The 14,248-nt window shown below is 48.8% G+C and overlaps 1 protein-coding gene across 3 annotated transcripts in view; it reads right to left on the reverse strand.

Moving 5' to 3' along the window:
* Positions 1-306: 306 nt before the first annotated feature.
* LOC144505266 (uncharacterized) overlaps positions 307-14,248 on the reverse strand; it is a 72,906-nt gene continuing 58,964 nt past the window's right edge. The window contains exons 2-5 of one of the 3 annotated variants that reach the window (XM_078231314.1): positions 12,641-12,829; positions 5,933-6,104; positions 5,283-5,355; positions 307-734 (exon numbers count right to left, since the gene is read on the reverse strand). In XM_078231314.1, the coding sequence (XP_078087440.1) occupies positions 5,303-5,355; positions 5,933-6,104; positions 12,641-12,796 (381 nt within the window). In that variant the 5' untranslated portion in view covers positions 12,797-12,829 and the 3' untranslated portion in view covers positions 307-734; positions 5,283-5,302. Of the gene's footprint in view, positions 735-2,879; positions 3,378-5,282; positions 5,356-5,932; positions 6,105-12,640; positions 12,830-14,248 lie in introns of those variants that run through there. The other 2 variants (XM_078231315.1, XM_078231316.1) reach the window with 2 other exon arrangements.

Below are 14,248 nucleotides of genomic sequence, written 5' to 3' on the forward strand. Positions count from 1 at the left end.
TCTGACGAAGGAGCATTGCTCCGAAAGCTTATGGTATTTGCTACCAAATAAACCTGTTGGACTTTAACCTGGTGTTGTGAGACTTCTTACTGTGAATAAAGAATAGTATAATATGGAACTGTGTAGCTACTGAATGCAATACATGAAGGGGAATCCTTGTGGTTGTGTAAGGCATACCTTTGTTATATTGTTTATTTATAGTGAAGTGTGCCTTTTTTATTTGAACTATAATTTACCTGATAATTCACATTTAATTAGCAATAGCTCTGTGTTGTGTTAAAGTAAAAGCTACAAAAAGTGGAATTATGTTGCAATTTTTTTATTTGGGTTTGTTCCAGACATTACCCAAAAGGAACTGGAACTGCAAACAGTCCTTGAAGAGCAGTTCATACGCAGACCTAAGCAGACTGTGTCCTATGCACAGACCCAGCCAGACAGTATTCTGGAACCAAATGAGGAACTAATGTTAAGTCCCCTATAATTCTGTAAAATAAAATGGGCATCAAGATGCAGTGCAAGAGACGATTTTAATGGAAGACTATTTACATATGGAACTTTGCCTTGGACTGCGGTGGTCCGGCTGTGGTGATCCAGGAGACAGGGTCCCTCAGTGTGAGGATTGAGTAGTGAGTATTTCTGGGTTGTGATCATTGCGGAGACGGGATCCATCAGCCATGTTAAAGCTCTCGGATTGGAGACAAGTGTATAAGGTGCACACACGCATTTCCCGCTACCTGTGGGAATATGAATGTGGCAAATATAAACATATTAGTAATTGGTCACTGACATCCAGAACAAGGCATGGAAGCGCTTCCCCCATCCCAACATGATGACTTAACGATTCCCCCACAAGCCCCCCCCCCGGGTCACCATGGAGCCCCTTGCCCAAGCCCCCCCTTTACTCTCCCATGGAGTTAAGACTAAGAGGCAACTTGATTGAAGCATGAGGGGTTGTAAGAGGGTGGATGTGGAGAGGATGTTTCCCCTTATGTGATAATCTAGAACTAGGGTCACTGTTTACAAATAGGGTTGCCCACTTAAAATGGAGGCGAGGTGATTTTTTTCTCTCTCAGCGGGTTGAGAATCTTTAGAACTCTCTTCCTGAAAAGGTGGTGGATGCAGTGTCTTTGAGTATTATTAAGGCAGAGGTGGATAGATTCTTGGTAAGCAAGGGGCTGATTGGTGGGAGGCAGATTCAAGGTTATCGATATTATTAAATGACGCAACAGGCTTGAGGGGCTGAGTGGTCTCCTCTTGCTCCTTGCTTGTATATTTGAAGCATGGGCAGGAGAGAGGGCCTCATGCTCTTGTGGAATTTGGACCAGTTTTGGGGTAGGAAGCACCGATTCAGAAGGAATGGTTGCATCTCAACAGGATGGAAATAATGACGTCACAGGGTAGGGTTTAAACTAAATTTGCTGGAAGATGGGCACCAGTATATTGAAGAAGAGGAATAGGTGCAGAAAGTGAGAGTGTTGGACAGAAGTAAAGACAGTAGTTCCAAAAGGATAGGAGCAGACTCATGAAGAACAGAAAGACAGGTTTACAATGCCTCGATGTCAAAGCACAGAGTGTAGTGAACAAGTCGGTGAGCTAGAAGCACAAATCACTGTATGGGAATATGATGTAGCAGCAATAACAGAAACATGACTTAAAATGACTGAACGCTGATTATTCACGGATACAGTGTTCAAAAAGGATAGGAAAGAGAAAAGAGAGGTGTGGCGACAGTACTGGTTAGGGAAGATATTGCAGTGTTCGAAATACAGAATGTCTCTGATGGAGCAAAGATGGAATCAATTTGGATAAAGATGAAAAGCAATAAGGGTCTCCAAATTGAGAGAAATCAAGTAGCAAATTTGAAAGGGAATCAAGAGACGTGGGGACGAATTTTCCCGTTCTGCCCGCCACAGGAATTGTAGCGGGCGAGGGGCAGACCATGGAAAGGTCCATTAACCTCAGGCGGGATTTTTCGGTTTCAAAGAACAATACAGCACAGGAACAGGCCATTCGGCCCTCCAAGCCCGCGCCGCTCCCTGGTCCAAACTAGACCATTCTTTTGTATCCCTCCATTCCCACTCCGTTCATGTGGCTATCTAGATAAGCCTTTAACGTTCCCAGTGTGTCCGCCTCCACCACCTTGCCTGGCAGCGCATTCCAGGCCCCCACCACCCTCTGTATAAAATATGTCCTTCTGATATCCGTGTTAAACCTCCTCCCCCTCACCTTGAACCTATGACCCCTCGTGAACGTCACCACCGACCTGGGAAAAAGCTTCCCACCGTTCACCCTATCTATGCCTTTCATAATTTTATACACCTCTATTAGGTCACCCCTCACCCTCCGTCTTTCCAGTGAGAACAACCCCAGTTTACCCAATCTCTCCTCATAACTAAGCCCCTCCATACCAGGCAACATCCTGGTAAACCTCCTCTGCACTCTCTCTAAAGCCTCCACGTCCTTCTGGTAGCGTAGCGACCAGAACTGGGCGCAGTATTCCAAATTCGGCCGAACCAACGTTCTATACAACTGCAACATCAGACCCCAACTTTTATACTCTATGCCCCATCCTATCAAGGCAAGCATGCCATATGCCTTATTCACTACCTTCTCCACCTGTGACATCACCTTCAAGGATCTGTGAACTTGCACACCCAGGTCCCTCTGCGTATCTACACCCTTTATGGTTCTGCCATTTATCGTATAGCTCCCCCCTACATTAGTTCTATTAAAATGCATCACTTCGCATTTATCTGGATTGAACTCCATCTGCCATTTCTTCGCCCAAATTTCCAGCCTATCTATATCCTTCTGTAGCCTCTGACAATGTTCCTCACTATCTGCAAGTTCAGCCATTTTCGTGTCGTCCGCAAACTTACTGATCAGGGCGAGCGTGGCGGGAAAATCCCATCCTTGGCCTTTAGTGGCCCAAATATCGATTGGGATAATGAGGGTGTCATGCCGTTGCAGGTGCTCAGTGGTAGGCTGCCCAAATCCTAAAGGAAAACTTGAAGCAGCTGCCAGAACAACTTTGCAATTTGTGTATTATGAGAAGGTGTTTTGAAGTTAAGATAAGGAACTCTCAGACCATGTGTGATGATTTGTGACCAGTATGGTGGCACAGCTGTCATCACTGCTGCCTCACAGCACCAGGGATCCGGGTTCGATTCCCGGCTTGGGTCACTGTCTGTGCCGAGTCTGCACATTCTCCTTGTGTCTGCGTGGACTTCCTCCCACAGTCCGCAGGACGTGCTGGTTAGGTGCATTGGCCATCCAAAAATCCTCCCTCAGTGTACCCGAACAGGTGCTGAAGTGTGGTGACTAGGGGATTTTCACCGTAACTTCGTTGCAGTGTTAATGCAGGCCTACTTGTGACACTATTAAATAAACATAAACTTATATTAGTCAAATATTTATTAAAATAAAATAGAAAGAAAATAACACATAGAACACACTGACACCTTTACACAGTTAACAGTACTTTGAGTATTTCCTAAAAGATCTCGGCTTTAGTAAACTCGGAGCTAAACCTTTGTTTTGATGGCAACAGTCCTTACAGATTTTCTAATCCATAAAATTCCAATAACCTTACCACACTCTTGTCCTGGCCCGGATCTCACAGCCACTACACACCAAAACAGTCTTCAATGTTTCGTTAACTCTATTTTACCCCTTTGATCTTACACTCGACAATCCTTCAGAAGTTTCTTTTCCCTGAATTGATAACCCCTTTTTTTACTTTATGGGTACTATATTTTATAAGTAAACATACATTATTTGCCATCCAATTATGTATGTTCCCTTTAGAAATAAAGCAGTCAACTGCAAACCACTATTTTCTTTGCTTTGTGTTAAGTTGGGGAATGTCTGCTGCAGACACACCCGGCGCACTTGGACACAAACATGGACACGGGCGGCACGGTATCACAGTGGTTAGCACTGCTGCTTCACAGCTCCAGGGACCTGGGTTCGAATCCCGGCTCGGGTCACTGTCTGTGTGGAGTTTGCACATTCTCCTCGTGTCTGCGTGGGTTTCCTCCGGGTGTTCCGGTTTCCTCCCACAGTCCAAAGATGTGCGGGTTAGGTTGATTGGTCATGTTAAAATTGCCCTTAGTGTCTTGGGATGCGTAGGTTAGAGGGATTAGTGGGTAAAATATGTAGGGATGTGGGGGTAGGGCCTGGGTGGGATTGTGGTCGGTGCAGACTCGATGGGCCGAATGGCCTCTTTCTGTACTGTAGGGTTTCTAAGATTCTAAGATTTCTAAGACACAAGCGTACTCGGGGACACACATGGAAACACAGGCACGCACTCGGGGACACCCGCACACTCATGGACACAGACACACGCGGACACACTTGAACACCTGCGCGCACTCGGGGACACGTACAGACATGCACATTCTGGGACACAGACATATGTATGCGCAACCAGGGACATACTCGGACACTCGCACAAACTCGGGGACATGCATGTGCTCAGGGATGCACGCAGTCACGTACTCTGACGTGTGCACGGACACTCAATCAGACATGTGCACTTGGGGGTGCACTCGGATACGCGCGCACTCGGATATGTGCAGGCGCATTTGCGTGCCCTCGTGGAGACACGGACCCGGCCCTCGTGGAGACACGGACACACACACCTCCTCGGGGACACGCGCCGACACACACACATCCACTTTCAATGGGGAAGTATGGATACACACTCAAAACATTGCATGGATACATACCCACACACTCATGCTGCCTGTATATGTGCACACACCCCCTCGGGGACAGAGTCTGACACACAAGTGCGCCTTCAGGGTCACGTGCCCGCCCTCAGGGAGGCGATGGCCTAGTGGTATTATCGCTGGACTATTAATCCAGAAACCAGTTAATGTTCAGGGGACCCGGATTCAAATCCCGCCACGACAGATGCTGGAATTTGAATTAAATAGAAATATCTGGAATTCAGGATCGACTGATGACCATGACACCATTACCGATTGTCAGAAAAACCCATCTGGTCACTAATGCCCTTTAGGGAAGGAAGTCTGCTGTCCTTACCTGGTCTGGCCTACCTGTGACTCAATGACAGCAACGAGGTTGACTCTCAACTGCTCTCTGAAATGACCTAGCAAGCCATTTAGTTCAAAGGGCAAATAGGAATGGGCAATAAATGCTGGCCAGCCAGCGGCGCCCATGTCCCACAAATGAATTTTAAAATATTGCAACAGACACATCCACTGACGTTGCCCCACACACTCTTTAAGGATCTGGTGAACTGCTCCAGAACTCACTGATTGAACATGGATGGGTGTCATTCGGTGCCATTCTGCTTGCCAGCTCTGCGTGGTTTGTTGCGAGTCCGCACTGTGAGTAGAGGAGACAAGAGTCAGTCGGGTTAGGACCCAAGCTGCCAATTATTCAAATTCCTTTATTGTTTATTTAAATAGTTAACAACAATAATTTAAAAGTCTGATGGGATGTTGGCCTCTATCTCCAGCAGTAATGTTACAGTTATATAAAACTCTAGTTACTGTCGGCTAGAATGTGGGGTTCTGAAAAATTCAACAGAATGGTGCGAAAGCTAAAAGCATGAACACAGGGTACTTACGTTTGTACTGGAGATGAAGCAGTGATCTAACAGAGCTGCACAAAGCCAAAGGGGAATTCAACGGAATCCAAGGAATGGTGTAAACAGCCCCACCTACACAAAATGCCCAGACACTGGGACAGCGCAGACGCTGGGACAGCGCAGACGCCGGGACAGCGCAGACAGCCCACCCGGACGCTGGGACAGCGCAGACAGCCCACCCGGACGCTGGGACACTGCCCTATCCAGCGTCTCCAGCAGAGCACTGTCCCTATGCAGTGTCTCCGGCAGAGCACTGTAGCGGTGCAGTGTCTCCACTGTCTTTCTGCAAAGACACAGGGATTATTGTCTTACCATGCCACTCTCCATCTCGTTCACTGGTACCATTACAATCGGCTGCATGCACCTCGATTTTTTCCAAGGAGAAGCGCTGCCCACAAAGCGGACATTCGACACAAGTTTTCTTAGATATCACAGGACGAAGTTCCTCAGAGTCATCTTCTATCAATACCACATCCGCAGGTTCCTGAAGGTGACAGTGAGAGGGAAAACAGGGTGCAACATTGTAAGGAACAGTGAGACAACATCGCCACAGTGAGCAGCACCAGACAAGTATTGTACCCACCATACTGTGCTGGCTATCCAATCTGCGGCTTGGAATAGGCTATTGGCCTAGCTGGTCTGTGTCAGTGTTTCTAATTCCCTCCCACTGCAATGACCTCTTCCCTTTCCTCGATATTTCCTCTTTCCTCCTGTATGCATAAACCTTCCCCTTAAATCTGGATATGCTTCGTCAGTTCTTTGAATTTAAGGGGCAAAGCGTGTAACATTCTCACTTTTCTGTGGGTGGCACGATGGCATAGTGGTTAGCACTGCTGCCTTACAGTGCCAGGGATCTGGGTTCAATTGCGGCCTTGGGTGACTGTGTGAAGTTTGCTTGTTCTCCCCCCCCCCCCGGTGTCTGCTGAGATTCTCTGGCTCCTCCCACGGTCCAAAGATGTGCAGGTTAGGTGGATTGGCCATGCTAAATTGGCCCTTAGTGTCTCAAGATGTGTAGGTTAGATGAATTAGCCATGGGAAATGAGAGAGATTACGGGATAGGGCAAGGGAGGGGGCCCAAGTAAAATGCTCTGTCAAAGAGTCGGTGCAGACTCGATGGGCTGAATGGCTTCCTTCTGCACTGTAGGGATTCTATTCTATGATATTCTTCTTAAATGATTCCTTATTTATATAAATCTTAGTTGTTTAATTGTTGTGCTAGTTGGGTTAACATAAGAACATAAGAAATAGGAGCAGGAGTAGGCCATCTAGCCCCTCGAGCCTGCTCCGCCATTCAATAAGATCATGGCTGATCTGATAGTGGGTTCAGTTCCACTTACCCGCCCGCTCCCCATAATCCTTAATTCCTTTAATGGTTAAAAACCTATCTATCTGTGACTTAAACACATTTAACGAGGTAGCCTCTACTGCTTCATTGGGCAGAGAATTCCAAAGATTCACTACCCCTCTGGAAGAAGTTCCTCTTCAACTCTGTCCTATATTGACTCCCCCGTATTTTGAGGCCATGCCCCCTAGTTGTTTCCATTGTAAGTGGAAATAACCTCGCTGCTTCTACCCTGTCCAGCCCCTTCATTATCTTATATGTCTCTATAAGATCTCCCCTCAACCTTCTAAACTCTAATGAGTACAGGCCCAGTCTACTCAATCTCTCCTCATAAGCTAACCCCCTCATCTCCGGAATCAACCTGGTGAACCTTCTCTGTACCCCCTCCAAAGCTAATATATCCTTTCTTAAATAAGGGGACCAAAATTGTGCACAGTACTCTAGGTGCAGCCTCACCAGTACCCTGTACAGTTGCAGCATGACCCCCCTGCTTTTATACTCCATCCCTCTCGCGATAAAGGCCAACATTTTTTTTAACTTTAAAAGTCAGTTACCTGGGAGGATCACCCTGTTTGTTCCACTGGAGCAAGCAGAGAGGGAGTGATTTGTGGCAGGAGTGTTGGTGAGAGATTGATTTATTTAGTCAGTTAGTGTGTTTTTTTTTGCCTTTATTTTTGTAGTAGTATTTTTCTTAATTTTAAACTGAAAACCGGAAGTGGGCTGCTAAGGAGTCTGGGAAGGGTTTTTTTAAGCGTGCGAAGTACAAAAGGTAGGCTGCAGTATACAGCGGGCAGCGTCGGGAGCGGGCAGGGAGCAGAGTCTGAGCTATAAGGGCTTTGGCTCACAGGACTTCGGGGGACAGGGCGAGCAGGGGTTAGTTTTTTCATTCTTATTTACTTTTTCTCTGTGTACCTTGGTATAAAGGGGCAAATATGAGTGTGAAGCCAGTGTGTTGTTCCCAGTGTAGGATGTGGGAGGTCCTGGAGGCACCTGGCCTCCCGGACATCCACATCTGTGAGGGGTGTGTCGAGTTGCGGTTCCTGAGGGGCCGTGTTAAGGAGCTGGAACTGCAGCTCGAGGATCTTAGGCTGTTAAGGGAGAATGAGGAGATGATAGACAAGAGCTATCATCAGGTGGCCACACCAGGGCCACGGGTGGAGGCCAAGTGGGTGACGGCCAGGAAGGGTAGAGCTCGGGTGATTGAGAGCACCCCGGTGGATGTGCCCCTACACAACAAGTACTCCTGTCTGAGTACTGCTGGGGGGGACAGCCCATCTGGGGGAAGCAGCAGTGGCCGTGTCTCCGGGGTGGAGTCCGGCCCTGTAACTCAGAGGGCGAAAGAAAAGAGGAGGAAGGTAGTATTAATCGGGGACTCGACAGTAAGGGGGTCAGACAGGAGATTTTGCGGAGGCAGGCGGGAGTCTCGGATGGTGGTCTGCCTCCCTGGGGCCGGGATCCAGGATGTCGCTGGTTGACTCCCAGAAATCCTGAGGGGGGAGGGAGAGGAGCCAGAGGTAGCGGTACATATTGGTACCGCTGATGTGGGAAGGAAGGGGGAAGGGGTCATGAAAAGAGAGTATAGGGAATTAGGGAGACAGCTGAGAAGGAGGAAAGCAAAGGTAGTAATCTCAGGATTGCTGCCTGTGCCACGGGAAGGTGAGGGCAGGAATGGAGTGAGGTGGAGGATGAATGTGTGGCTGAGGGACTGGTGCAAGGGGCAGGGATTCAGGTTCCTAGACCATTGGGACCTCCTTAGGGGCAGGTGTGACCTGTACACAAAAAACGGGTAGCACTTGAATCCCAGGGGGACCAATATCCTGGCGGAAAGGTTGGCTAAGGCTACTGGGGAGAGTTTAAACTAGATAGGTTGGGGGGAGGGGATCGAGACGAGGTGACTGGGAGTGAGGAAGTTAGCTCGCAAACAGAGAAGGGTTATAATCTGTGCAAGAGGGAGGATGGACGGGGGATAGAGAAGGGGAGAGCTCAGACTAAAGGATTGAGATGTGTTTACTTTAATGCCAGGAGTATAGTGAATAAAGGGGATGAGCTCAGAGCGTGGATCGATGCCTGGAAGTGTGATGTGGTGGCCATTTCCACTTAGTAAGGAAGTTAAAACTAGAGGACACAGCCTCAAAATAAAGGGGGGTCGGTTTAAGACAGAGTTGAGGAGGAACTTCTTCTCCCAGAGGGTGGTGAATCTCTGGAATTCTCTGCCCACTGAGGTGGTGGAGGCTACCTCGCTGAATATGTTTAAAGCGCGGATGGATGGATTCCTGAGCGGTAAGGGAATTAAGGGTTATGGGGATCAGGCGGGTAAGTGGTACTGATCCACGTCAGATCAGCCATGATCTTATTGAATGGCGGGGCAGGCTCGAGGGGCTAGATGGCCTACTCCTGCTCCTATTTCTTATGTTCTTATTACGGAGACTTGGATGTCTCAGGGACAGGACTGGATACTACAGGTGCCGGGATTCAGATGTTTCAGGAAGGACAGGGAGGGAGGCAAGAGAGGGGGTGGAGTGGCACTGCTGATCAGGGATAGTGTCACAGCTGTAGAGAAGGTGTATGCTGTGGAGGGATTGTCTACAGAGTCTCTGTGGGTGGAAGTTCGGGGTGGGAAGGGGTCGATCACTTTGCTGGGAGTTTTCTATAGGCCTCCCAATAGTGACGGGGAGGTGGAGGAGCAGATAGGGAAACAGATCCTGGAGAGTTGCAATAATAGCAGAGTTGTTGTGATGGGAAACTTTAATTTCGCAAACATAGATTAGAATATCCCTCGGGTAAGGGGATTGGATGGGGAGGAGTTCGTTAGGTGTGTTCAGGAGGGTTTCCTGACACAGCATGTGGACAAGCCTCGAAGAGGAGAGGCTGTACTTGATCTGATACTGACCAATGAGCCTGGACAGGTGTCAGATCTCTCAGTGGGAGAGCATCTTGGGGATAGCGATCATAACTCTATCTCCTTTATGCTTGCATTGGAAAAAGAGAGGATCAGGCAAGCTAGGAAAGCGTTTATATGGAGTAAGGGGAAATATGAAGACATAAGGCAGCAAATTAGAGGAGTAGATTGGAAGGAGGTATTCTCGGGGAAATCTACTGAAGAGAGGTGGCAGTATTTCAAGGAATGTCTGTCTAGGGTTCTACAGGACAATGTTCCAAGCAGACAGGGAGGAGTTGGTTGGTTAAAGGAACCGTGGTGCATGAAAGCTGTGCGGGACCTAGTCGAGAAGAAAAGGAAAGCGTACAAAAGGTTCAGAGAGCTTGGCGAAGATAGGGATCTAGATGAGTATACGGCTTGTAGGAAGCGACTAAAGAAGGAAATTAGGAGAGCCAGGAGGGGTCACGAGAAGGCATTGGCAAGTAGAATTAAGGAAAACCCTAAGGCGTTCTATAAATATGTGAAGAGTAAAAGAATGGGACGCGAAGGAATAGGGCCTATAAAAGGTGAAGGCGGGAAAATCAGTACGGAACCAGTAGAAATGGCAGAGGTGCTTAATGAGTATTTTGCCTCGGTTTTCAGAGGAGAAGGACCTGGGTGGATGCACTGTGGGCTTGCGGTGGACTGAAAAGATTGAGTATGTGGACTTTAACAAAGAGGTTATGCTGGAATCTTTGAATGGCATCAAGTTAGATAAGTCGCCGGGTCCGGATGGGATGTACCCCAGGTTACTGTGGGAGGCGAGGGAAGAGATTGCAGAGCCTCTGGCGATGACCTTTGTGTCGTCGATGGAGACGGGAGAGGTGCCGGAGGATTGCGGATGTGGTTCCTATTTTCAAGAAGGGGAATAGGGATAGCCCAGGAAATTACCGACCGGTGAGTCTAACCTCAGTGGTTGGTAAGCTGATGGAGAAGGTCCTGCGGAACAAGATTTATGAGCATTTAGAGAGGTTTAGAATACTCAAGAATACTCAGCATGGCTTTGTCAAAGGCAGATCGTGCCTTACGAGCCTGGTGGAGTTCTTCGAAAATGTGACTAAACACATTGACGAAGGGAAAGCGGTGGATGTGGTTTATATGGATTTTAGCAAGGTGTTCGATAAGGTCCCCCATGCAAGGCTTCTCGAAAAAGTGAGAGGGCATGGGATCCAAGGGGCTGCTGCCCGGTGGATCCAGAACTGGCTTGCCCAAAGGAGGCAGAGAGTGGGTATAGATGGGTCTTTTTCTAAATGGAGGTCGGTCACCAGTGGTGTGCCCCAGGGATCTGTTCTGGGACCCTTGCTGTTTGTCATTTTCATAAATGACCTGGATGAGGAAGTGGAGGGATGGGTTGGTAAGTTTGCCGACGACACGAAGGTTGGTGGGGTTGTGGATAGTCTGGAGGGATGTCAGAAGTTACAGAGGGACATAGATAGGATGCAAGACTGGGTGGAGAAGTGGCAGATGGACTTCAACCCAGATAAATGCGTGGTGGTCCATTTTGGCAAGTCAAATGGGATGAAGGAGTACAATATAAAGGGAAAGACTTAGTACTGTAGAGGATCAGAAGGACCTTGGAGTCCGGGCCCATAGGACTCTAAAATCGGCCCCGCAGGTGGAGGAGCTGGTTAAGAAGGCGTATGGTGTGCTGGCCTTTATCAATCGAGGGATTGAGTTTAGAAGTCCGGGGATAATGATGCAGCTATATAAGACCCTCGTCAGACCCCACTTGGAGTACTGTGCTCAGTTCTGGTCGCCCCATTACAGGAAAGATGTGGAAATGATTGAAAGGGTGCAGAGGAGATTTACAAGGATGTTGCCTGGATTGAGTGGCATGCCTTATGAGGATAGGCTGAGGGAGCTTGGTCTTTTCTCCTTGGAGAGACGTAGGATGAGAGGAGACCTAATAGAGGTATATAAGATGTTGAGAGGCATAGATCGGGTGGACTCTGAGGCTTTTTCCCAGGGTGGAAATGGCTGCTATGAGAGGACACAGGTTTAAGGTGCTGGGGAGTAGGTACAGGGGAGATGTTAGGGGTAAGTTTTTCACACAGAGGGTGGTGGGCGAGTGGAATCGGCTGCCGTCAGTGGTGATGGAGGCAAACTCAATAGGGTCTTTTAAGAGACTCCTGGATACATGGGATAGGATGGAGGGTTATAGGTAGGCCTAAAAGGTAGGGATATGTTCGGCACAACTTGTGGGGCCGAAGGGCCTGTTTTGTGCTGTAGTTTTCTATGTTTCTATTCCATTTGCCTTCTTGATCACCTGCTGCACTTGCAAACTGAGTTTGTGATTCATGCACAAGGACCCCCAGGTCCCTCTGCACAGTAGCATGTTGTAATTTTTCACCGTTTAAATAATAGTCCATTTTACTATTATTCCTTCCAAAGTGGATAACCTCACACTTACCAATGTTATACTCCATCTGCCAGATCCTTGACCACTCACTTCGCCTATCCAAATCTCTCTGCAGACTCTCTGTGTCCTCCACGCAATTTGCTTTCCCACTGATCTTTGTGTCATCCGCAAACTTTGTTACCCAACACTCGGTCCCCTCCTCCAGATCGTCTATGTATATGGTAAACAGTTGAGGGCCCAGCACCAATCCCTGCGGCACGCCACTAGTTACTGATTAGCAGCTCACTATATGTGATCCCAGTAATGTCAGAGCGCAAAGTCAAAGAAGCACAACAGAGAAAAGGTTAACAAAGGATACTGAATCAAAACACTCATCACCCTGAGCTCCATCTTTCAACTCACCTGAGCTGTGACCATATCGGATCCCAGTGTGGTTTTGCTCTCGGTCTGCACATCTTCAGAGCAGCTCTGCTGCGTCTCTGTAAGATGACAAGTAACAATTTTGTACATTGGCCCAGAGTGCTTACCATCAACACCATAGATATTACACCATTTCATCCTGCAATGTCTGCAATAACAGTCCCAATCAGACTTAGACCCAGAGGGTGGAATTTTATGAGATTTTTCCAAAGTGTCCAGCCAGCGTGAAAATGGGAGAGTTTCTCATCTGTTTTTTGGGGCGAGTTTTCATGCCGAATCTTTGAAAATTTGGGCCAGGCCATTTCTACCCACCGGAGGCGTAGGCGGAGCCTAATTCACCAGACAGCCAGCAGCCCAGCGTGGAGCCACAAACCACGCATGCACAGAAAAAGCTAAACAAAAAGCACCTCCCTGGCCAGATACAGCCTCTCCCTGTCCCCCCACAGACATCGGAGACTCCCCCTCCCCACAACATTACTGACCCCTTATCCTCCCCATCCCTCCGGACTGCACATGGCCCCCTTATCACCTGGCCCCGATGGCTGACTGACATGACCCTCTCTCTCCCCTGCCCCCAATCATCACAGAGGCACAACCCCCAACCCCTCCCCCTCCATCAACACACCTGCAAGTGCTGACTTGGTCTACCCTCCATGGTAACAAGGCAAACTGCATTAAACTTGCTGGAATTCTCTAACCGTCGGCTGATTCGCCCAAACTGCTTGCAGCTGATTTGCCCTAACAAGGCAGAGCTCCATAAAACCCCCAAGGATGGACAGGCAGTGCAGGAAGAAATGGCCTCCAGGAAGACAGCTCCCCATTTTTCTGATGCAGATCTGGCCAGGCTTCTGGAGGAGGTGGGGGGGGGAGGGCGGGGCACCCTCTTCTCCCCAGCAGGATGCTGTCCCGGGGAAGGGATGGAAACACACAGCCTGGGAGGTGGTGGCAGCATGCGTTAATGCCAGAGCACTGACCAGGAGAACTGGGAAGTACGGCCGCAAAAACTGAATGACCTAATTCGGGCAGCAGGGGTGGTGTTTAACCTCATCTAGCATCTTCCCCCTAAATGACCCCCAGATCCCCTCACCCCCAGCCCCTGACCCCTCAAGCACCTCCCTCCTCCTCCCACTCTCCCAAAAGTATCACAACCCTTGCCCTGAGGGCCATCCCCTGATTTGTGCCATCAGATTTTACATGTCCCCACAGGAGAAGAATGCCCACAATCTCTGGGAGAAGGCGAAGACAGGGGGTGGTGTGCTCAAGATTCGGGTCCTCACCCCCTTTGAGGAGCGGGCACTGGAGCTCGAGCGTGAGGGGGGGGGATGCAGACCATCAATGACAGTATGGAGCGTAGAAGTGAGCACCTGCCAATCCTCCACTCGTTGGAGCTCTCTCAAGTAAGTTGCATGTAGCCCAGATTCCTCCCCCTCCCTTGCAAAGAACAAAGAAAGAACTTAACCTTGTATCCTGTGTTGCAGGAAGGGACCCCGACACACTAGACCATTTGGCATTGTGTTGCCCACTGCCACTCCCAACCATCCTGCCCCTGATAGTTCAGGGGACACCTCGGAGAAGCCGATAAAGGGACCG

This window comes from Mustelus asterias, chromosome 16, assembly GCF_964213995.1.
Source record: "Mustelus asterias chromosome 16, sMusAst1.hap1.1, whole genome shotgun sequence".
Taxonomy (NCBI): Eukaryota; Metazoa; Chordata; class Chondrichthyes; order Carcharhiniformes; family Triakidae; genus Mustelus; species Mustelus asterias.